The sequence below is a fragment of the Talpa europaea genome, assembly GCF_964194135.1.
Source record: "Talpa europaea genome assembly, chromosome: 3".
NCBI lineage: Eukaryota > Metazoa > Chordata > Mammalia > Eulipotyphla > Talpidae > Talpa > Talpa europaea.
Window position 1 is genome coordinate 70,240,491 of NC_140069.1, and position 25,190 is coordinate 70,265,680.

At 38.1% G+C, this 25,190-nt stretch overlaps 1 protein-coding gene across 1 annotated transcript in view; it reads right to left on the bottom strand.

The window, feature by feature from the left end:
* Positions 1-25,190, bottom strand: part of BLVRA (biliverdin reductase A) — a gene marked incomplete at its 5' end in the record, with an annotated part of 91,729 nt that overhangs the window by 11,388 nt on the left and 55,151 nt on the right. The window contains one exon of the mRNA XM_084230571.1: positions 24,247-24,340. Coding sequence (XP_084086697.1) covers positions 24,247-24,340 — 94 coding nt within the window. The remainder of the gene's footprint in view (positions 1-24,246; positions 24,341-25,190) is intronic.

The window sequence follows — 25,190 nt, forward strand, 5'->3', positions numbered from 1 at the left end:
CTTGTAAGTAGCATAAATTTGGGTCTTCTTTTTTAATCTACTGAGAAACTTTGTCTTTTACTTAGGGAGTTCAAACAATTTACATTTACAGTAATTACTGATAAAGACTATCACCATATTTTAATTGCTTTCCAATCTGTAAGCTCTTTTCATTTCTTTCTCTTTTGCTCTCTTTTCCTTTTTTGTAGTGGTAAGCTTTGACTTTTTTCACTTCACCATTTGTGAACATATTATAGGCTTGTTTCTTTGAAATTACCATGGGTCTTTCAAATTACATCTTATAATAGTCAACTTTAAGCTGATAACAACTTTAGTTGCATCAAATTTCCACACATTTACTTAACCCCAATAATGTTGGTATCCCAAGTTACATCTTGTATACTGTGTATCCATTAACATATTGTAGCTATTTATTGTGAATGCTTTTGTCTTTAACCTATATGCCAGAGTTCAGAGTAATTTACAAATTATCTTTGCACTATGAGAGGTTTTAAATTAGACTGTATATTTACCTTTACAAGTGAATTTTATACTTTCACATATTTTCCTGATAGCAGTTAGCATTCTTGCTTCAGCATTAACATTTCTCACAAGGCAGTACTACTGGTGACACATGCCCTCAGTTTTTGTTTTGTATTTATTGCTGTTTCATTACTGAAGAACAACTTTTTTATTTTTTCCTTTGGGTGCTGTTACTATATCATCCCATGCTTTCCTAGCCTACAAGGTTTCTGCTGGGAAATCTGCTGGTAGCCTTATCAGCATTGTCACATTCTTTTTTTTTTTTTTTTTCTAGTTATTTTCAAAATTCTATCTGTGATTTAGGAGAGCTTGATTATAATGTAGCTGGTGAAGATCTCTTTGAGTAGAATTTGTTTCTGGATACTTGTACTTTATGTTCCAGATAGCCATCTCTCTTCCCAGATTTGGGAAGTTATTAGCCATTATTTCTTTAAGTTTTCTGTTCCTTTCTGTCTTTCTCTTTCTGGGTCTCCCATAATGTGAATAGTGTTTCAACTGATGCGATTCAGATTTGCTTTCTCCATTCTTATAGTTCTCATTTCTTTTTTTTCATTTTAGAGAATATTTTAAAAAATGTTCTTCTTCTGCCTGATTAATTCTATTGTTGAAAGTTCTCTACTGCATTTCTTGATTCTTCAGCTCTAGAATTTCTGTGTTTTTTTTTTTTTTTATGGTTTCAATCTTTACTAAGCTTGTTTTCTTCATGTTTTGTTTTCCTGAGTTCACTGTCTATGTTAGAACACTTAGGTTCTTATGAAATTTTTGCTAAAAAGACCCTGACATGTCCATTTCTATAATTCTATCCCCTACCAATTGGAACAGCACAACATAAATCTACTTTCTCTTTCTGTGGAGAGTTTATAATGTATTAACATTTTTCTTATTTTCATTGATTATTTAAATTTCTCTAGTTACTTGTTCAAACCATGTAACTTGTTCAAATTTGTTTTAGTAATACCATTTGTATAGTTTGGTACCTTTTCACCTTAATTTTTAAACTGTATTGTTTTCTTTCATATTATGAAAGCAAATTAGATCCATTATAGAAAACAAGAAAATTAAAAAAAGAGAAATACAAGGAAAATAAATTTACCCTGAATGGTATTACCAAGAAATGACCACTACTAAACAAGCTGTTGATATGTCACTACCAAGAAATAGCCACAATTGAGAAAACTGTCAATATATCATTTTTGTCTTAACAGCATTAACACAATGCATAGTTTTATGACCTGCATTTGGCATTAGCCTGCATAATGTACCTACTCTTATTACACTAAGAATCTTCATGAACTTTAGAGCCTGCGTAATATTCTATCAGATGAATGTACCACAATTAGCTATTAACCAGTCTCTTACTATTGAATGCCAAATGTGTTTACCTTTTTTTCTATTATAATGTTGGCATGAATACCTCTGGAACAAATAACTTTATATATTTCTGTAAAATAAAAGGCTTACTAAGTATTTGAATTTTTTATACATGTTTTGAATTGCCAAATTGAATAGAGCCTTCTGAATTACCATGCAGCTGCACTCCACTTGAGGTCAAATCCTGTCTTCAACTTTGCCCTCAGTCTTCTAAACATATTTCATTTAAAAAAAAAAATACAAGCAAGATATATACTATCAAGCCTCCCCTGGTGGTGCAGCGGTTGAGTGCTGGGTTGCGAGGCTGCCCGCAGCCTCTGCAGCGCCAGTTCGATTATTCCCGGCCACCAGCAAGGGTCCCACCAAAAAAAAAAAAAAAAAAAAAAAAAAAAAAATATATATATATATATATATATATATACTATCTACCTTTTTTTTTTTTTGCACAGAATAACTGGGATGCAGGCCAGAGGTTGGGGGTAACAGGATTCACTAGACACAGACTGGGAGCAGAACAGTTGGATTTACTGAAATGCATGGCTAAGGGGAGCATCAGACAAGACAGGAGAGGGTTAGCCCCCTCACCAAGGATCAAACTACGCCATAGGAGTAAAAGCTCTGAGACTTAACTCCTACCCCCCTCAGGGAGGCCCACAATCAACCATATTAACCATGTAAAATATACAGTCTAGCAGAGTTAACTATACTCACTTTGTTGTGTGAAAGATATTTAGAACTTTTAGATCTTGCTAAACAACTACTTCACATATAACTTTCCCCAACTCCCACCCCTAGCAACTACTATTCTATTTTCTGTTTCCATGAATCAGACTCCTTCAGATATCCCATATAATCTATTAGTTTGGGACTCATTTATTTCTGGAGGCATGTGGCAGCATTTCCTTCTTTCTTTAGACTGAATAATATACCATTGTATATATCAGAATATTTTCTTTTTTTTTTTTTTTTACTTTATTTTTTTTTTTTATTTTTTTTTTTATAAATTTTATTGTTATATTCCCCATACAATTGCAGCCCCCCATTCTGACCCCAATCCCTCACCTCCCGCCCCCCTAAAAGTGTCTCTGGTTCATAGTTTTTTGTTAATTTTGATTTTCACTTTCTTATAGTTATTCATTTTCCTGGTCCCTTATTTAAGTTTTCTAGATTCCTGCTATGAGTGAGACCATCCAGTATTTTTCTTTTTCTTTTTGGCTTATTTCGCTGAGCATGATCCCTTCCAGCGCCATCCATGTTGCAGCAAATTGCATGTGTTTATCTTTTTTGAATGCTGAGTAATATTCCATGGTATATATGTACCACATCTTCTTGATCCAGTCATCTATTTTTGGGCATTTGGGTTGTTTCCAAAGCTTAGCTATTGTAAACAGTGCTGCTATAAACATAGGGGTGCAGGTGTTCTTTGGAATTGATGTTTCTGTGTCCTTTGGGTAAATACCTAGGAGTGGAATTGCTGGGTCATATGGAAGCTCTATGTTTAGTAGGTCCAGAAATCTCCACACAGCTTTCCACAGTGGTTGGACCAGTTTGCACTCCCACCAACAGTGCAGAAGAGTTCCTTTTTCTCCACACCCTCGCCAACATTTGTTGTTGCTAGTTTTTTTAATATGTGCCATTCTCACTGGTGTAAGATGGTATCTCATGGTAGTTTTGATTTGCATTTCCCTGATGACAAGTGATGTTGAACATTTTTTCATATGCCTGTTGGCCATTTGCATTTCCTCTTCAGAGAAGTTTCTTTTAAGCTCTTCTGCCCATTTTTTGACTGGATTATTTTCTTTGTTGTTGTTGAGTCTCATCAGCTCTTTGCAGATTTTTGTGATCAGTCCTTTATCATTAGTGTTGGGTGCAAAAATGTTCTCCCAGTTGGTGGGGTTTCTCTTTGTTTTTGTTATTGTCTCTTTTGCTGTGCAAAAGCTCTTTAATTTGACATAGTCCCAGCTGTTTATCTTTGCCTTCACTATCACTGCTTTGGGTGATGTGTCTGTAAAGATGTCTTTGATGTGCAAATCACGTAGTGTTTCGCCTATATTTCCTTCTATATATTTTATGGTTTCAGGTCTTATGTCTAGTTCTTTAATCCATTTTGAGTTGATTTTTGTGTATGGTGTGAGGTGGTGGTCAAGCTTCATTCTTTTGCATGTAGCGACCCAGTTTTCCCAGCACCATTTATTGAACAAACTTTCTTTGCTCCAATGCATAGTCTTTGCTCCTTTGTCAAAGATTAGTTGACCATAAATCTGTGGGTTTATTTCTGGATTTTCTATTCGATTCCATTGGTCTGTATGTCTGTTCTTGTTCCAATACCATGCAGTTTTGATGATTATGGCTTTGTAGTATAGTTTGAAGTCTGGGAGTCTGATGCCTCCATTCCCTTCTTTTTTTTTCAGGAGAGCTTTGGCTATTCGGGGTTTTTTGTGATTCCATATGAATTTCATCAATAATTGTTCTATTTCTTTGAAGAATGACATTGAAATTTTGATTGGAATAGCATTGAATCGGTATATTGCTTTTGGTAGGATGGCCATTTTAATAATGTTTATTCTTCCAATCCATGAGCAGGGGATGTCTCTCCATTTCTTTGTGTCTTCTTCTATTTCTTTTAACAGTGTTTTATAGTTTTCTTTGTATAGGTCCTTTACCTCTTTTGTTAGATTTATTCCCAAATATTTGATTTTTTTTGTTTCAATAACAAAAGGGATGGTCTTTTTGATTTCTTCTTCTTCAGATTTATTGTTTGTGTATAGGAAGGCTACTGACTTTTGCGTGTTGATTTTGTATCCTGCCACTTTACTGAACTGATTGATGAGTTGAATTAGCTTTTCTGTGGAGTTTTTGGGGTTCTCTATGTATAATATCATATCGTCTGCAAATAGTGATAGTTTGACTTCTTCTTTTCCTATTTGGATTCCTTGGATGTCTTTCTCTTGTCTTATTGCCCTGGCTAGGACTTCCAGTATTATATTGAAAAGCAATGGTGAGAGTGGACATCCTTGTCTTGTTCCAGATCTTAATGGAATTGCTTTCAGCTTTTCACCATTGAGAATGATACTGGCTGTTGGCTTGTCATAGATGGCCTTTATGATGTTGAGGTATGTTCCTTGTATCCCAAGAATTTCAAGGGCTTTTATCATGAATGGGTGTTGCACTTTGTCGAAAGCTTTCTCAGCATCTATTGATATTATCATATGGTTTTTATATTTCTTTTTGTTGATGTGTTGGATAACGTTGATTGATTTTCGGATGTTAAACCATCCTTGTGCCCCTGGAATGAATCCAACTTGGTCGTGGTGAATTATCTTATGGATACATTGTTGGATTCTGATGGCTAAAATTTTATTGAGGATTTTTGCATCAGTGTTCATTAGGGAGATTGGCCTGTAGTTTTCCTTTTTTGTGTTGTCCTTGTTCGGTTTTGGTATTAGTGTAATGTTGGCTTCATAGAACGTGTTTGGTATTGTCCCTTCCTTCTCAATTTTTTGGAAGAGTTTGTGAAGGATAGGCACTAATTCGTCTCTGAATGTTTGGTAGAATTCATTTGTAAATCCATCAGGTCCTGGGCTTTTGTTTTTGGGGAGGTTTTTGATTACCATTTCAATTTCGCTAATTGTAATTGGTCTGTTTAGGTGTTCTATTTCTTCTTTATCTAGCTTTGGGTGATTGTAGAGTTGTAGGAATTTGTCCATCTCCTCTAGATTGTTAAACTTGTTTCCATATAACTGTTCATAGTAGTTACTGATTATTCTTTTGTTTTCTGCTGTGTCCGTTGTGATTTCTCCTCTTTCATTGATGATCCTGTTTATTTGTGCTTTCTCCCTTTTTTCCTTTGTGAGCCTGGCTAGGGGTTTGTCTATTTTATTGATTTTTTCAAAGAACCAGCTCTTGGTTTCATTGATCTTTTGGATTGTTTTTTTAGTTTCAATTTCATTTATTTCTGCTTTGGTTTTTATTATTTCTTTTCTTCTACTGGTTTTGGGGTTGTTTTGTTGTTCTTTTTCTAGATCTTTGAGCTTCGAGATTAGGTTGTTTCTTTGCGTTCTTTCTTGTTTCTTGATGTGAGCTTCTATTGCTATATATTTTCCTCTTATTACTGCTTTTGCTGCATCCCATACATTTAGGATATTGGTGTCCTCCTTGTCATTCAATTCAAAAAATTTTTTAATTTCTTCTTTGATCTCCTCATTAGTCCAATGGTCTTCCAGTAGTGTGGTTTTTAATCTCCATGAGGTAGGAAAGTTCCTTGCCTTCTTTTTATGGTTTATTTCTAGTTTGATGCCTTCATGGTCAGAAAAGATGGTTGATATGATTTCAATCTTGGTGTATCTGTTGATGTTTGTCTTGTGCCCCAGTATGTGATCGATCCTGCAGAATGATCCGTGTGCGCTTGAGAAAAATGTGTACTCCGTTTTTTTGGGGTTTAGTGTTCTATAGATGTCTGTTAAGCCCAATTGCTCTAGGTCTTTATTTAGAGCTTTGGTTTCTTTACTTATTTTTTGTCTTGTTGATCTATCCATTGTTGATAGTGGTGTGTTGAAGTCTCCCACTACGTATGTGTTTTCTCTGATGTCTGTTTTCAGAGAGGACAACAGTTGTCTGATATATTTTGGTGCTCCTTCGTTTGGTGAGTATATGTTAATGAGTGTTATTTCTTCTTGAAGTATTGTCCCCTTGATCATAATGTAGTGACCATTGGGGTCTCTTTTTATCTTTTTGAGTTTGAAATCTGTTTTATCTGATATAAGTATAGCTGTTCCTGCTTTCTTTTTTGGTCCATTTGCTTGTAGGATTGTTTTCCATCCTTTAACTCTGAGCCTATTTTTATCTTTTGTAGCTAAATGTGTTTCCTGGAGACAGCAAAAGGTTGGGTTTTGTTTCTTAATCCAGGCTGCAACTCTGTGTCTTTTTATTGAAGAGTTTAGTCCATTTACATTTAGAGTTAATATTGATATGTTAACATCTGTATTTGCCATTGTGTTTGTCTTTCCTTTGATTTTATTTATTTATTCTTTTAATAACTTTTTTTTTTTTGGCCTTCTTTCATTGTTATTTGTCGCTCTGAGGTTCTGGCTTTAGGACTCCTTGTAGTATTTTTTGGAGTGGGGGTTTAGTTGCAATGAAATTCCGGAGTTTCTGTTTGTCTGGGAAGGTCCATATTCTTTCTTCAAAGAGGAAGGAGAGCTTTGCGGGATAGAGTATTCTTGGTTGGCATCTGTTTTCTTGGAGTCTCTTGACTATGTCCCTCCACTCTCTCCTTGCCCGTAGTGTTTCTTCGGAGAAGTCTGATGTCAGCCTGATTGGTTTTCCTTTGAATGTTATCTGTTTCTTCCCTCTTGCCAGCTTCATTATTTTTTCCTTGTCCTGGATTCTTGGGAGCTTTACTATTATGTGTCTTGCTGTATTTTTCCTTTCGTCGTGGAAGTTTGGTGTTCTTCTTGCTTCTTGTATATCAATTTTCAGCTCCTTCTTCACATTTGGGAAGTTCTCTTCAATTATCTCTTTGAATATTTTCTCTGTTCCTACATCTCTCTCCTCTCCTTCTGGTATTCCTATAACTCTTATATTTCCTTTCCTCATGGAGTCAGATAGTTCCCGAAGTCTTTCTTCGTTCTTTTTCCTTCGTACTTCTCTTTCCTTTTCTGCTTTGGTTCTTTTTATTTCTGTGTCTTCAAGATTACTTATTCGTTCTTCCATTTCATCTATTCTGCTTTCATTGCTTTTCCCAGAGTTCTTTAGTTCTTCCATTAATTCTTTGATCTCCTGCATTTCTTTTACTTCCCTCTTTAGGGACTCAATTTCTTTCTTCTGACCATTGTTTTCCCTCTCTAGGGACTCAATTGCATTCTTCTGATCGTTGATTATTTTTCCCTTATCATTGTTTTCCTTTATGACTTCTGTCAGTTTTTTAATCACGGCAATTTTAAATTCTCTTTCTGGAAGGCTAAGAAATTCTTCCAAGTTATTGTCGTTGCAATCTGGGGGCTGGCTTTCTTTTTGTGGTGTGCTTTTTCTCTGGAGAGTTGCTAGGTTGCGTGTGGTTCTTCTCCTCCCTACTGTCTGTTTTCTAATTTGCCGTATGCGTTGGGACACTGTGTTGTTGGGACTTGCCGGCATCTTGGGTGGGCTTCTCTGTTCCCCTCTGGTTCTTCCAGGAGTCATCTGTCACTTTCAAGCAGCCTTTACTGGAGAAAGGTCCCTGTTCTAAAATGCCGATGTGGGGACACACTCCCCTGTGCGCCTGGTCTGCCCCGGCGGTGGGTTCCTGCTCCCCTCTGGGCTTGGACTGCAGGCCAGAGGGGGTCTGGCGTGGGCGAACTTCCCCCGCTCACCTCTGGCTCCTGAGGAAGCCTTCTGCAGGTAGTCTTTACTGAAGAAATGTCCCTGTTCTAAAATGGTGATGTGGGACACACTCCCTGCGCTTCTGGTCTCAGGCACACTATTCTGCGCGCCTGGTCTGCCCCGGCTGTGGGTGCTCGCTCTCCCTGTGAGCTCAGACTACTTGTTCAGAAGGGGCCCGGTGTGGGCTAACTCCCCAGCTGGCCACTAGCTCCTTCAGTAGCCTGTGCTGGGGTCAAGTCGCTAGGTGGCACCAGAGATCTCTCCTAGAGCCCTTGGGGAGCTGATTTTCCAACCCGTGGGACAGGGAGCAGAGCGGGGATGGTAGGGTACACCTCAACGGCTTTGGGGTACTGTGTCTGCCTTGTGCCCCACCGTCGTGGGGAACCCACGCCCCTAATTTTGTGCCCCGGGTCTCAGTTCCAAAGCCCTCAGTTCCAGGACGCGGGCTGTAGCCCAGATCAGTGGCGCGGGAATGGCGCCTTTTGAATCCCGCTCCCCTGCCTGGGCGCCTTGTTCCTGCTCACTCAGGGAGGGCCTCCGCCGTCTCCCCGCAAGCCTAGGTCGCAGGCGCAGGGCCCTGGGCAGCTGTAATCCGAGCGCCGCTTTCGCGCAAGCTTACCGGGCTGCCGGGGCTGTGTGCTGGTGCTGGTCTCCTCCTGGTGGGCGGGGCTCTCTTTAATGGCGCCTGGAGCTCACCTCCGCAGCGGATCCTGCAGGGTTCACCTCAGCTCCCGTTCACGGGGTGTGGTGGCTGAAATAGTTCCTTTCCACTCACAGTCCCACTTGCTGCATCCGTTTTTCTTGTTGGGCGTTTTGGTTTGTTGTTTCCCTCGTCTCTGCCGGTCGGAGAGTGCCGCCTTTGTGGGCGGGGTAGGGGAGCAGGGTTCTGCGCTTCCCTCCCTTCTGGTCCTCTTTTATGGCAACTTTCTCTTCGGGCAGTTTGCTGCAGTCGTCCGTTTATCTTCCGTGTCCCAGTTCTCACTGGGACCTGCCGCTTTTCCTCCCTATTAACTTTTTTTAATGGGAGATCTTACTCGCAGCGTCTCCTCGCCGCCATGTTGCTCCGCCCCCTCCTGTCAGAATATTTTCTTTATCCATTTATACCTCAATGGACATTTGGGTTGCTTCCATCTCTTGGTTATTATGAGTAATGTGCTATGATGAACATGGGTATGCAATTATCTCTTTCAGATCCTACTTTCATTTCTTTATACCCAGAAGTCAAATTGCTCTATCATATGGAAGTTATATTTTTAATGAAACCAGGACCCTCTTTATTTTCCACAGTAGTTGCACCATTTTGTACATGCACCAATAGTGCACAATGGCTATTTCTTAAACTCTTAAGCACTTGTTGTTTTCAGGTTAATTGTTTTCTTTTCATAGTGGTCATCCTACTGGTCCTGAGGAGATATCTCATTTCAATCGCTGGCTATCTTGAGTGTATTTTCTGATGTCTGTTGATCATTTGTATGTATCTCTCTGAAGAAATTATTACAAACAGGTCCTGTGTACATTTTAAATCAGGATATCTTTTACTGCTGTTGTTGAGTTTATGTATTCTGAATATTAATACCTTATTAGGTATATAATTTGCATATATTCTCCCAGTCCATAGGTTGCCTGGTGATTACTCTGGTAATTAATTCCTTTGTTGTGAGAAACTTTTTAGTTCAGTGCAATCCTATTTATCAATTTTTGTTATTGTTCTTTGCTCTTTTCACATCACAAAACTCATTGCTGTAGTCAATATCTAGATACTTTTTCCTTCTGTTTTTCCCAAGGAATTTTATAGTTTCAGATCACACAAACGCTCTTAATCTGTTTTTGAGTTAACATTTTGTAAGGTAATGATAATACTACATTCTTTTGCATTTGGATATCCACTTTTCCCTACATCATTGTTGAAGAAACTTTATGCTTTCCCATTGTGTGGTCTTGGAGGTCTTATCAAAGACCACATATCCAAGAGTTTATTTCCGGGCCCCCTAATCTATTCTTTTGGACTAAATGTCTGTGCTATATCCAAGTATCACTACTGTTCATTACTATACCCTGTAATAGGTTTTATTTATTTATTTATTTATTTATTTATTTATTTATTTAAAAATGAATTTTAATTTTATATTCCCCATAAAATTGCAACCCCCTTATTTTGACCCCAATCCCTCCCCTCCATGCCCCCCACCCCCCATAGAGTGTCTCTGGTTCACAGTTTTTTGTTGATTTTGATTTTCACTTTCCTATAGTTATTCATTTTCCTGGTCCCTTATTGAAGTTTTCTAGATTCCTGCTATGAGTGAGACCATCCGGTATTTTTCTTTTTCTTTCTGACTTACTTCGCTGAGCATGATCCCTTCCAGCGCCATCCATGTTGCTGCAAATTGCATGTGCTTATCTTTTTTGAATGCTGAGTAACATTCCATAGTGTATATGTACCACATCTTCTTGATCCAGTCATCTATTTTTGGGCATTTGGGTTGTTTCCAAAGCTTAGCTATTGTAAACAGTGCTGCTATAAACATAGGGGTGCTCTTTGGAATTGATGTTTCCGTGTGCTTTGGGTAAATACCTAGGAGTGGAATTGCTGGATCATATGGAAGCTCTATGTTTAGTAGGTCAAGAAATCTCCACACAGCTCTCCATAATGGTTGGACCAGTTTGCACTCCCACCAGCAGTGCAGGAGAGTTCCTTTTTCTCCACAATCTCACCAACATTTGTTGTTGCTAGTTTTTTTTTAATATGTGCCATTCTCACTGGTGTAAGATGGTATCTCATGGTAGTTTTGATTTGCATTTCCCTGATTACAAGTGATGTTGAACATTTTTTCATATGCCTCTTGGCCATTTGCATTTCCTCTTCAGAGAAGTTTCTTTTTAGCTCTTCTGCCCATTTTTGGACTGGATTATTTTCTTTGTTGTTGTTGAGTCTCATCAGCTCTTTGTAGATTTTTGTGATCAGTCCTTTATCATTAGTGTTGTGTGCAAAAATGTTCTCCCAGTTGCTGGGGTTTCTCTTTGTTTTGGTTATTGTCTCTTTTGCTGTGCAGAAGCTCTTTAATTTGATGTAGTCCCACCTGTTTATCTTTGCCTTCACTATCACTGCTTTGGGTGATGTGTCTCTAAAGATGTCTTTGAGATGCATATCCCGTAGTGTTTCGCCTATATTTCCTTCTATGTATTTTACGGTTTCAGGTCTTATGTCTAGTTCTTTAATCCATTTTGAGTTGGTTTTTGTGTATGGTGTGAGGTCATGGTTAAGCTTCATTCTTTTGCATGTAGCGACCCAGTTTTCCCCCCAACATTTACTGAACAAACTCTTTGCTCCAGTGCATATTCTTTGCTCCTTTGTCAAAGATTAGTTGACCATAAATCTGTGGGTTTATTTCTGGATTTTCTATTCGATTCCATTGGTCTGTGTGTCTGTTCTTGTTCCAATACCATGCAGTTTTGATGATTATGGCTTTGTAGTAGAGTTTGAAGTCTGGAGTGTGATGCCTCCATTCCCTTTTTTTTTTCAGGAGAGCTTTGGCTATTCAGGGTTTTTGGTGATTCCATATGAATTTCATCAATAATTGTTCTATTTCTTTGAAGAATGACATTAAAATTTTATTAGAATAGCACTGAATCTGTATAGTGCTATTGGTAGGACGGCCATTTTAAAAATGTTTATTCTTCCAATCCATGAGCAGGGGATGTCTTTCCATTACTTTGTGTCTTCTTCTATTTCTTTTAACAGTGTTTTATAGTTTTCTTTCTTTCCTTTACCTCTTTTGTTAGATTTATTCCCACGTATTTGATTTTTTTTGTTTCAATAATAAAAGGGATTTTTTTTTATTTCTTCTTCAGATTTATTGTTTGTGTATAGGAAGGCTACTGACTTTTGCATGTTGATTTTGTATCCTGCCACTTTACTGAACTGATTGATGAGTTGAATTAGTTTTTCTGTGGAGTTTTTGGGGTTCTCTCTGTATATTATCATATCATCTGCAAATACTGAGAGTTTGACTTCTTCTTTTCCTATTTGGATTCCTTGGATGTCTTTCTCTTGTCTTACTGCAATGGCTAGGACTTCCAGTATTATATTGAAAAGCAGTGGTGAGAGTGGACATCCTTTTCTTGTTCCAGATCTTAATGGAAATGCTTTCAGCTTTTCACCATTGAGAATGATACTGGCTGTTGACTTGTCATATATGGCCTTTATGATGTTGAGGTATGTTCCTTGTATCCCAAGATTTTCAAGGGCTTTTATCATGAATGGGTGTTGCACTTTGTCAAAAGCTTTCTCAGCATCTATTGATATTATCATATGGTTTTTATATTTCTTTTTGTTGATGTGTTGGATAACGTTGATTGATTTTTGGATGTGTCACTGGCATGAATCCTACTTGGTCGTGGTGAATTATCTTATGGATACATTGTTGGATTCTGGTAGCTAAAATTTTATTGAGGATTTTTGCATCAGTGTTTTTTAGGGAGATTGGTCTGTAGTTTCCCTTTTTTGTGTTGTCCTTGTTCGGTTTTGGTATTAGTGTAATGTTGGCTTCATAGAACACGTTTGGTATTGTATATCCTTCTCAATTTTTTGCAAGAGTTTGTGAACGATAGGCACTAATTCATCTCTGAATGTTTGGCGCAATTCATTTGTAAATCCATCAGGTCCTGGGCTTTTGTTTTTGGGGAGGTTTTTGATTACCATTTCAATTTTGCTGCTTGTAATTGGTCTGTTTAGGTGTTCTATTTCTTCTTGATTTAGCTTTGGGTGATTGTAGAGTTGTAGGAATTTGTCCTTCTCCTCTAGATTGTTGAACTTGTTTCCATGTAACTGTTCATAGTACTTACTGATTATTCTTTTGATTTCTGCTGTGTCCGTTGTGATTTCTCCTCTTTCATTGATGATCCTGTTTATTTGTGCTTTCTCCCTTTTTTCCTTTGTGAGCCTGGCTAGGGGGTTGTCTATTTTATTTATTTTTTCGAAGAACCAGCTCTTGGTTTCATTGATCTTTTGGATTGTTTTTTTTTTTAGCTTCAATTTCATTTATTTTGTGCTTTGGTTTTTAGTATTTTTTTTATTCTACTGGTTTAGGGTTTCTTTTGTTGTTCTTTTTCTAGATCGTTGAGCTTCGAGATTTGGTTGTTTCTTTGAGTTCTTTCTTGTTTCTTGATGTGAGCCTTTATAGCTATATATTTTCCTCTTATTACTGCTTTTGCTGCATCCCATACATTTAGGAAATTGGTGTCCTCATTGTCATTCAATTCAAAGAATTTTTTAATTTCTTCTTTGATCTCCCCTTTAGTCCAGTGGTCTTCCAGTAGTGTGGTTTTCATCTCCATGAGGTAGGAGAGTTCCTTGCCTTCTTTTCATGGTTTATTTCTAGTTTGATGCCTTCATGGTCAGAAAAGATGGTTGGTATGATTTCAATCTTGGTGTATCTGTTGATGTTTGTCTTGTGTCCCAGTATGTGATCGATCCTGGAGAATGATCCGTGTGCACTTGAGAAAAATGTGTACTCCGTTTTTTTTTTTGGGTTTAGTGTTCTATAGATGTCTGTTAAACCCAAGCACTCTAGATCCTTATTTAGAGCTTTAGTGTCTTCACTTATTTTTTGTCTCGTTGATCTATCCATTGTTGATAGTGGTGTGTTGAAGTCTCCCACTATGTATATGTTTTCTCTGATGTCTGTTTTCAGAGATGACAATAGTTGTCTGATATATTTTGGTGCTCCTTCGTTTGGTGAATATATGTATGAGTGTTATTTCTTCTTGAAGTATTGTCCCCTTGATCATAATGTAGTGTCCGTTGGTGTCTCTTTTTATCTTTTTAAGTTAGAAATCTGTTTTATCTTATATAAGTATAGCTGTTCCTGCTTTCTTTTTTGGTCCATTTGCTTGTGAGATTGTTTTCCATCCTTTAACTTTGAGTCTATTTTTATCTTTTGTAGCTAAATGTGTTTCCTGGAGACAGCAAAAGGTTAGGTTTTGTTTCTTAATCCAGCCTGCGAGTCTGTGTCTTTTTATTGAAGAGTTTAGTCCATTTACATTTAGAGTTAATATTGATATGTTAACATCTTTATTAGCCATTGTGTTTGTCTTCCCTTTGATTTTATTTATTTATTCTTTTAATAATTTTTGGCTTTCTTTCATTGTTATTCATCCCTCTAAGGTTCTGGCGTTAGGACTTCTTATAGTATTTTTTGGAGTGGGGGTTTATTCTTAATGAAATTCCAGAGTTTCTGTTTGTCTGGGAAGGTCCTTATTCTTCATAGAGGAAGGAGAGCTTTGCAGGATAGAGTATTCTTGGTTGGCATCTGTTTTCTTGGAGTCTGTTGACTACGTCCCTCCACTCTCTCCTTGCCCGTAGTGTTTCTTCAGAGAAGTCTGATGTCAGCCTGATTGGTTTTCCTTTGAATTTTATCTGTTTCTTCCCTCTTGTCAGCTTCATTATTTTTTCCTTGTCCTGGATTCTTGGGAGCTTTACTATTATCTGTCTTGCTGTATTTTTCCTTTCGTTGTGGAAGTCTGGTGTTCTTCTTGCTTTTTGTATATCAATTTTCAGCTCCTTCTTCACGTTTGGGAAGTTCTCTTCAATTATCTCCTTAAATATTTTCTCTGTTCCTACATCTCTCTCCTCTCCTTCTGGGATTCCTGTAACTCTTATATTTCATTTCCTCATGGAGTCAGATAGTCCCGAAAGTCTTTCTTTGGTCTTTTTCCTTCGTACTTCTCTTTCCTTTTCTGTTTGGTTCCTTTTATTTCTGTGTCTTCAAGAGTGCTTATTCATTCTTCTATTTCATCTATTCTGCTTTCATTGCTTTTCCCAGAGTTCTGTAGTGCCTCCATTAATTCTTTGATCTCCTGCATTTCTTTTACTTCCCTCTTTAGGGACTCAGTTTCATTCTTCTGGTCGTTGATTATTTTTTCCTTATCATTGTTTTCCTATATGACTTCTGTCAGTTTTTTAATCATGGCAATTTTAAATTCTCTTTCTGGAAAGCTCAGAAGTTCTTCCAAGTTACTGTCATTGAAATCTGGGGGCTGGTATTCTTTTTGTGGTGTGCTTTTTTCCTGAGGAGTTGCTCGGTTGCGTGTGGTTCTTCTAGTCCCTACTGTCTGTTTTCTTTTTTTTTTCACCATAAAATAATTTGTTTATTTAATTTATTTAACAAACTACCTTTTTTGGCTATTACATCCTTCATTTTTTTTGGTTTTAAAATTTTGTTTATATTTGTGAATGATGACAAATTCTTAAAAAATTATTACTGATCCATGAAGTCTAAAAATCAAGAAAACCACTGTTTCTACCATTTTGGGTCTCTGCTTTCAGATGTCCTTAGAAAGGTCTACTGGACTTTTTTGTCATTACCAAATCATGATTTTCTAATACATATTATATCTCATTTTCTTTTGCCACTTTTTGAATTCTAAACTTTCTCATCTTGCAAACAAATTTGTCATTGTTATATATAAACACTCAAATTAAGTATTCATTTACTTTTCACATTTTCTAATGTGCCGTATGCATTGGGACACTCTGTTGCTGCGACTGGCCGGCATCTTGGGTGAACTCTCCGCTCCCCTGTGGCTCCTCCAGGAGCCATCTGTCGGTTTCAAGCAGTCTTTACTGTAGAAAGGTCCCTGTTCTAAAATGCCGATGTGGGGACACACTCCCCTGCATGCCTGGTTCTGCCCCAGTGGTGGGTTATTGCTCCCCCTCTGGGCTCGGATTGCAGGCCAGAAGGGGCCTGGCGTGGGCAAACTTCCCAGCTCACCTCTGGCTCCTCCGGGACCCTTCTGCCAGTTTCCGGCAGTCTTTACTGAAGAAATGACCCTGTTTTAAAACGGTGACGCGGGACGCACTCCCAAAGTGCCTGGTCTGCCCTGGCGGTGGGTTTCTGCTCCCGCTCTGGGCTCGGACTGCAGGCCAGAAGGGGCCTGGCGTGGGTGAACTTCCCAGCTCACCTCTCTCAAGCAGTCTACTGAAGAAAGGTCCCTATTCTAAAATGGCGATTCAGAGAGAGGCACACTCTTCTGTGTGCCTGGTCTGCTCCTGCCGTGGGTGCCCACTCCCCCGCTGGGCTCAGACTACTGGTCAGAAGGGGCCTGGCATGGGCAAACTTTCCAGCTCACCACTGGCTCCTCTGGGAGCCTTCTTGTGGTTGTAAGCAGTCTTTACTGAAGAGAGGAACCTATTCTATGGGGTGTTTTGTGATTTTTTTCTGGTCACTAGGTGGCGCTAGAGATCTCTCCTAGTGTCCTTGGGGAGCTTTTTTTTTTTCACCCCATGGGACAGGGAACAGAGTGGGAGTGGTGGGAAAGCCTCAATGGCTTTGGGGTGCTATGTCTGCCTTGTGCCCCACCGTCGTGGGGAACCCATGCCCCGAATTTTGTGCCCTGGGTCTCAGTTCCAAAGCCCTCAGGTCCAGGACACGGGCTGTAGCCCAGTTCAGTGTCCACAGAAATGGCGCCTTTTGCACCTCGCTCCAGTGTCAAGGTGCCTGGTTTCTGATTACTCAGTAAGGGACTTTCACCTCAGTGAGGGCTCCTGCGCATCTCCCCGCAAGCCTAAGTCACAGGCATGGGAACCTGGGCAGCTGCGATCCCAAGCATGCTGCTTTCCCGCAAGAGCTACCGGCTGGCCTGGGGCTGTTTGTAGGTCTCCAGGAATCTTTGTTTTTCTCTAATGGCGCCTGGAGCCGTTCCCTCACCTCTGCGATGAATCCTGCAGGGTTCTCCACAGTTCCAGTTCTCGGGGTGTGGTGGCTGAAATAGTTCCTTTCTACTCACAGTCCCGCTTGATGCGTAGTTTTTTCATGTTGGTTGTTTTTTTTTTTTTTTTCCTCCTTTCTGTTGGTCGGAGAGTGCCGACTTTGTGGGTGGGGGAGGGTAGCAGGGTTCTGAGCTTTCCTCCCTTCTAGTCCTCTTTTATGGCAAATTTCTTCTTCGGGTAGTTTGCTGGAGCCGTCCGTTTATCTTCCATGTCCCAGTTCTCACTGGGACCTGCCGCTTTTCCTCCCTATTAACTTTTTCTTAATGGGAGATCTTACTCGCAGCATTTCCGCACCACCATGTTGATCTACCCTTCTCCAAATTTCTATTTTTTTAAAAAGATTTATTGATTTATTCATTTATTTATACAAGCATTGGGTACAGTCAGAAGCACAGGAGGGTGAGAGAATTCACCAGAGCCAGAGCAGGGAACAGAGCAGGCAGAAGGACCGAAGTACACTGCTAAGGGGAGCAGGCGGCAGGAGAGGTCTGCGCACCATGTGGGACCCTCCTCCAGTGTCAAGCCGGGGATTGGCGCTGCAGAGGCTGCGGGCAACTTCACAACCCAGTGCTCAACCACTGCGCCACTGGGGAGGCCCTGCAATATGTTTTAAAGCAGGAATAAAACTATTTCTTTGTTGCCATTTGACACTGTTTTGAGTATCTGGCCAAAACAATATAATCATTTTGATGACTCCATAAATTATTTTGGCCGACTGCTTCTATTTCTGTCAAAAAAATATACCATTGAATTTTGCTAGATTATCATGAATCTGTATATTACTTTGGGTGGTGTGGACATATAAGTCTTTCAGTCCATGAATACTAGATGTCATACCATTTACTTATGTGTTCCTTAGTAATCTTTTGCCCATGTTTTGCAGTTTTCTGTGTCTTTTGCCTCCTTGGTTAAGTTTATTTCCAGGTATTTCAATGTTTTTGATGCTACTGTAAATGGTGTATTTCTTTCTTAATTTCCTTTCAGAAAATTTGCTGTTATATTTCCATATGTGACTTTGCATCCTATTACTTTACTGAACTTATTAGTTCTAACAGCTTATGGTGGAATCCTTAGGGTCATCTACATGTAGGAGCATTGTTAGAATTCTTCATGTCATTTGCAGAGATGATTTCCTTTCTTCCTTTCTAAGTTAGGTGTCTTTGTGTCTTTTACTTGGCTAATTGCTCTGACTAACTTATAGTAATATTATCAATAGGAGGAGTAAGAGTAGGCATTCTTGTCTTCTGATTTTATGGGAAAAGCCTCAGTATTACCCCACTGAGTATGATGTTAGCTGTGGGTCTTTCATATATGGTCCTTTTTATTACTAAGGAGTTTCCTTCTATTATTCTATAATTTGTTGTGTTTTTCTTTTGTCATGAAAGGATGCTGAAATTTGTCAAATGTTTTTTCTACATCAACATATGATATGATTTTATGGATTTTGTCCTTCATCCCATTAATGTGGTGTATTACATTGATTGATTTTCATATTTTGACCCATTCTTGCATTCCAGGAATAAATTCCACTTGATCATAATCAATAATCCTTTAAATATGCAGTTGAATTTGGGTTGTTGGTGTTTTGCTGAGAGCATCTGCACCTATCTATATTCATCTGAATGCAGATCTATAGTTTTCTTGTGATATCTTTATCCAGCTTTGGTATTAGAATAATGTTGGACTCATAAAAGTCTCTTTGATTTTGGGGGGGAAATTTTTGAGGAGTATTGGTGTTAGTTCTTGCATAATTATTTGGCAGAATTCTTCAGTGAAGCTATGCAGTTCTGGGATTTTCTAGTTGTGAGGTTTTGATTACTCAATCTCCTCACTAGTTACAGGTCTGTTTTCCTACTTAACATAGCTATGTTATTTTGATTTTTTGTGGTGACATGTTTTGATTCCTTTCTCATTTCCTTTTGTGTAGTCTAGGGGTATTTTTTATGTCATTATTATATAAAACATCTTTTTTTTTAAGATTTATTTATTTATTTATACAAGCACTGGATACATACAGTCAGAAGCGGGGGGAGGGTGAGAGAATTCACCAGAGCCAGAGCTAGGAGCAGAGCAGGCAGAAGGACCGAAGTACACTGCTGAGGGGAGCAGCGGGCAGCAGGAGAGGTCTGCGTGCCATGTGGGACCCTCCTCCCGTGGCAGGGGAGCAGCTGGGGATCAAACCAGTGCTGCAGAGGCTGCGGGCAGCTTCGCAACCCAGCGCTCAACTGCTGCGCCACCAGGTAGGCCCTATATAAAACATCTTAAAGTCAAAATAACCTAATTTAAACAATTAAACTTCAATTGCATATAAATGTTCTATTCCTTAATATTTCCAACCTCTCAACTTGTTTCTCATGTCAAAAATGATATTTTTGCATTACAAACCATTAAGATACATTTGTAGTTATTTTGTGCTACATATTTTCAATTTTATACCTGAATTTAAAATGACTTATGCTCCCTTGTCAAAGATTAGTTGACCGTAAATCTGTGGGTTTATTTATGGATTTTCTATTTGGTTTCATTGTTCCATGCATCTGTTCTTGTTCCAATACCATGCAGTTTTGATTATTATGGCTTTGTAGTATAATCTGAAGTCTGGGCGTGTGATACCTCCATTCCCTTTTTTTTTTTTTTTTCAGAAGAGCTTTGGCTATTCAGGGTTTTTGGTGGTTTCATTTGAATTTCATCAATATTTGTTCTATTTCTTTGAAACATGTCATTGAAATTTTTATTGGAATAGCATTGAATCTGTAAATTGCTTTTGGTACGATGGCCATTTTGATCATGTTAATTCTTCCAATCCATGAGCAGGGGATGTCTTTCCATTTCTTTGTGTCTTCTCCTATTTCTTTTAACAGTGGAAACAACCCAAATGCCCAAAAATAGATGACTGGATCAAGAAGATGTGATATATATATACAACGGAATATTGCTCAGCAATCAAAAAAGATAAACTCATGCAATTTGCAGCAACATGGATGGAGCTGGGAGGGATCATGCTCGGCAAAATAAGCCAGAAAGGAAAAGAAAAATATCAGATGGTCTCACTCATAGCAAGAATTTAGCAAACCTAAATAAGGATCCAGGAAAAAGACTAATTATAATAAAGTAAAAATCAAAATCAACAACCAACTACAAACCAGAGACACACTATGGGGGGGGGGAGTAGGCTCAAAATAAGAGGGGTAGGAATTGTATGGGGACTATGACCAATATGAAAATGCATACATTGTGCAAAAATGAAAAATGATGTAAAAAATATATAAAATAAAAATGCTCAGAAAAAATAAAAATAAAAAATGACTTATGCACCAATATAACTACTACAGTATTCTTTGTCTTTATATTTTCCTTTTCATTTTAAAATGCTTTTGTATTGCTGTCTAGCACACTTTTGTTTCAGTTTGAAGGGCTTCCTTTAGAATTTCCTGTATGTGTAATGGCAAATTAGCTCCTTCAACTTTCACTTGTCTGGGAATAGTCTTTTTTTCTTAAAGATTTATTTATTTATGCATACAAGAACTGGGGTACAGGCCAGAGGTGTGGGGAGTAAGAGGATTCACCAGAAACAGAGTGGGGAACAGAACAGGCAGACTGACTGAAATACACTGCTGGGGGGAGCAGCAGGTGAGACAGGAGAGGTCTGCCCTGCCATGTGGGTAGCTTATGTTGCATGGCTGTGGGTAGCTTCAAAGGTTGTGTCTTAACTCCTTGCACCACCAGGGAGGACCCTGTATGGGAATAGTCTTAATTTCACCTTCATTTTTGATACACAGTTTTGCTGAAAGTAGTATTCTTAGTTGGCAGGATATTATTTTTCCTTTCAACATTTTGATACACCCATCTACTTTTTGGACTACAAAGTTTCAACTGAGAATTCTGCTGAGAATCATGTAAAAGCTCCTTTGTATACTATGAGTCACTTTCCTTTGATTTTTTGAAGATTATGCCTTTGCCTGTGAGTTTTGACAGAAGAATTATAATGTATCCTGGTGAGGGTCTCTGGACTTATATTTAGTTGGACCTCATATAGTGTCTTGAATTTGTACCCCAATACCTTCCTCAAATATGGGAAGTTTTCAGACAGTTTTCTTCAAATAACTTCTCTTTTCCTTTCTCTCTCTTTCTAGAACTTGCAATAATGCATATATTGATCTGGTTGATGGTGTCTCACAAGTCCCTAAAGGTTTCTGCTCATACCAATGTTGTACAAGGAAGGGGTAAGGGCTATTAAGAGCTAATGTAATAAACTTTCTTACCTGTTTCAATGTAGATCTTCTTGACTTTGTGCTTGCCTGGGGTACTGCAGCCACTTAATTTGTTTCTGAAGTTCTCACAAAGGCTATTTGGTATATATATGTGTGTTGAGTAAGTGTCTACTTGGGGGAATAATGTCCTAGGCTTCCTATTCAATCATACTGCAAATATCACCCACACATTTTGTGTATATATGCCAACTGAAATGATGTAACTTTTGGTATTCCGAGTTTAGTAAGTTTCTTACTTCCTGGACTACAATGTTACAGTTGCCTTTTCAAATCCTTTGTAGCACGTAAATTAACACTGCTAATTATGAACATTTAGCAATGTGAGTTCCCCAAGGATTAGGTGCATTGTTGTGTTATCACTATTATCAAGCTCCATATCTCTTATATAATGATAATTATGTACAAGTGCTTAATGAATGTTCTAGCATGAGTTATGAATATTTACCTAGAGAACAAAGGTCACTTTCATTGTTAAGAACTTTATTTTTTTTTAAAGTTGTCCGGAGCCGCCTGGAGCATGCGCCGTGTTGCGCAACACACGTGCTATTAATTAGTTTTCGCTTTACCGTTTGCCTGCTGAGAAACCACAGGTGTTTCCTATTAATCAAATGAGACTGGGAGGTGCGATGGGAGGAGCTACCAGGATATAAGAGGAGAACACGAGAAGGTCAGGAGGTCATTGCGAGGAGGTTATTGCGAGAGAGGTTATTGCGAGAGGAGCAGAGAGAAGGTCAGGGAAGGTAGAAAGACAGGGAAAAGTAAAAGAAAGGAAAAGGAAAAATAAAGAAGTAAACATAACGTCAAGTTGTCTCAAGCCCCTCATTGCAATCCTCAGCCCTTCTCTTTTCGTGCCTACGAATCCCGCGGGTCGGGACAAAAAGTTATTCCTAATCTTTACATAACCAAATTCTGCTTCTTAAGGAGCTAATAACAAATCTCCAATATAACACTGATTCTTTGTACTTTGTTTCTCATTTTTAAAAAAAATTAACTAAAGTTCCTATTTTATTCTGATTTCTTTAGTTTTTACCTAATTTTTTTGTTTGTTTTAGTATAACACATTACATTTAGTCATCAAGTCACCTTAGGCTCATCGTGGGTTATAAAGTTTCTCAAACTTTATTTTTATTTTTATTTTTATTTTTATTTTTATTTTTATTTTATTTTTAATGATCCTGACAGTTCTGAAGAATATTAGTCAGTTATTTTGTAGAGTCCCTCTCAACTAATGTATTTTTGCTGATTTTCTCATGATTAGACTAGGGCTATATATTTTGAGGAGGAAAACCAGAGAGGAAATGGGTCATTTTCAACACGTCATATCAAGGATACATGCCATTAAATGGTGACTTATCATTATTGATGTTGACCTTGACCATAGGCTGAGGTAGTGCTTGTCTGATTTCTCCAGAATAAAGTTACTCTTCCCCCTCCTTTCCATATTGTACTTTTCAGAAGGGAGTAACTATATCTTTTTAAGAAACTTACTCTGTTATCTTTTTATGGTGCAATTAAATTTGTTTCCTTATCTATTTCTATAAACTGAAAGTTTGGTTTAAGTCTCAGTTATACAGTTGAAGTATACCAGAAAGCTCATGATATCAGACTGACCCATATATTTTCTATGGCCATACCACTCTGAACAGGCCCAATCTTGTCAGATTGACCCATATCAGCAGTCATTTGGTTAGGATGATAACAGCAGAGCTCTTCATTGTAAACAGACATTTTTTTTTTTTCCTTGCAATAGGCAAGAAATCTGTGTGGCATTCTTTGGCATCTTGTACTTTGCTCATGTATACCTGTGCCATGAGAAATAATATAGAAAACTGATGGCCTCAAATCTTCCCAATCCTCTTGCTCACTTCACAATAGTTATTCATCCATTTGTTTACTTTACAACATCTACTGAAGACATATTAAGTTCTAGGCAATGTTTAGCTGCTGGGGTTACAGAGGGGTTAAAATGAGCTCTGTCCTCTAGAATCACAGCCCAGTGACAGAAAAAAATAATCAGGAGTTTTGATAAAGTAATCAGGAGTTTTGAGATTACATAGATTTTCTGGGTGATTTTCATTACAGTTATTCACCATATATCATACATTCATATATTAAAGGTTTTCAATAGCAAATGCTGAAACAAAAAGAGTTTATAATTTAAATCTCAATTACTAGCTCCTTTTATCGCTAAAGTTAATTGATCTCTATGTCTCTAGTTAATTCTTGTTGCCTGCTCTGTGACTGTGGGACTTGTTGAGTTACTGTAAAAACATAAAAATCTCTGGAGGGCAGTACAGTTTAAAGGAATAAATGTGGTGGATTCAGAATCTGAAAGGATTGAATTCAAATCTCCATTTAATAGTCATATTACGAGCTTTGTGGCATGGCATATATTATATAACTCCTCTGAGCCAAGATTTCTATTCGCTATAGAAAATACCTACTACCTCCAAGGATTTCTATAGAATTAACATAACATATGAAGTACTTAGCAGAATTCCCAAGTTCCTGGCATGTAGTAAATATTTAATAAATTGATGCTCCCCTTAAGGAACAACACAAAATACAAAATATGAATATAAGAAAATCAATTACTCTTATGTGAGTGCCTTTTCATTAGTAATAGAATCACTGAACAAATAAAATCAAAACATTATCATGACACTAGCACAAGTAGAAACTAATGTATATACTTATTTTTCACTAGGATAAGAGAAGCTGGTAAGTCTCAAACAATAGTTTGCAAATTCTCACCAATCCCTTCACCTGTTGACCCTCCACACACCTCTCAGGTGTGTCCTTAATAAGGGGGGTGGAGAGGAGAATAGGTGTCCACCTAGTAATATATCTGATATGGGGTTACATTTTAAAGGCAAAAAAGATGGTACTTCAGTAATCTTAGAGGCAGAAACTCTTAATAGAAGGGTCCGTGCTCTAGAGAGACAGAACATATGTCACCTTTCTGCTCAGCCAGCTCCCACAGGTCCTGAGCTGCCGCCCGAGACAATGTCATAGGGTATTCCACAAGGACATGCTTGCCAGCATTAAGGAACTGCCTTTGAAAAGAAGAGATAAATACACAAAAAATACACTTCAAATAGGCTTCACTAAACTGCCCTGCATGACATTATAAATGCACAAAAATCTTGAGTGTAAATGTATCTGAAGGAATGCAGGTGATATGGTCAGAGGATAAGGAGGAAGAATTGTACTTCGAATTATTATTTTGTGCAAATGGAAAGAATAACTTTTCATTAATATGTTAATTTGAACTTTCATATTTCACATATTCAACTAGTTAACTAGTTTCTGTTTAAGAGAAATAAAGACACATTAACAGGTAAATTACCTGTTATCACAAGATAGTTACAAAGGTTACAAATCTTATGGCAGCTAGCTCTACCTGAGGCAGCCTGAAAAGATTTCACTATCAGTACATCTGAACTGTGTTTGAAGTAGGAGTAGGCATTTTCCAGGTGCAATAGGATGAGGGTGTCTCACTTTGAGCAGTACATGTAGGAGCTATGCACTTTCTGGAGCTTTGTCCCTTTAGATATGGTGCAAATTTCAGCACAGTAAGGGAGTAAGCTATAGGAAGTAGAGAAGAAAGAAGTCACAAAAGTAGACAGGAGTCTGACTATGAAGGACCTAGAAATGAGTCAGAAGTTTGATTTGATTTGATTCTCTAGATACATAGGAGCACGAATACTTGTATATGCATGGGAATTACATGGGTACTTGTTTTCTTGTTTGTTTGTTTTTTTTTTAAAGAAAATACACTCTAGTACCAAAGAGGGTTAAGAGGAATCAAGGAAATCTGTTTCTGTCCACACCTGAGTTGGAGTGACAGAGAGCCGTTTTCTCCTAGAGAACAGCATGGCAGTGTCAACTATGGTTCAACA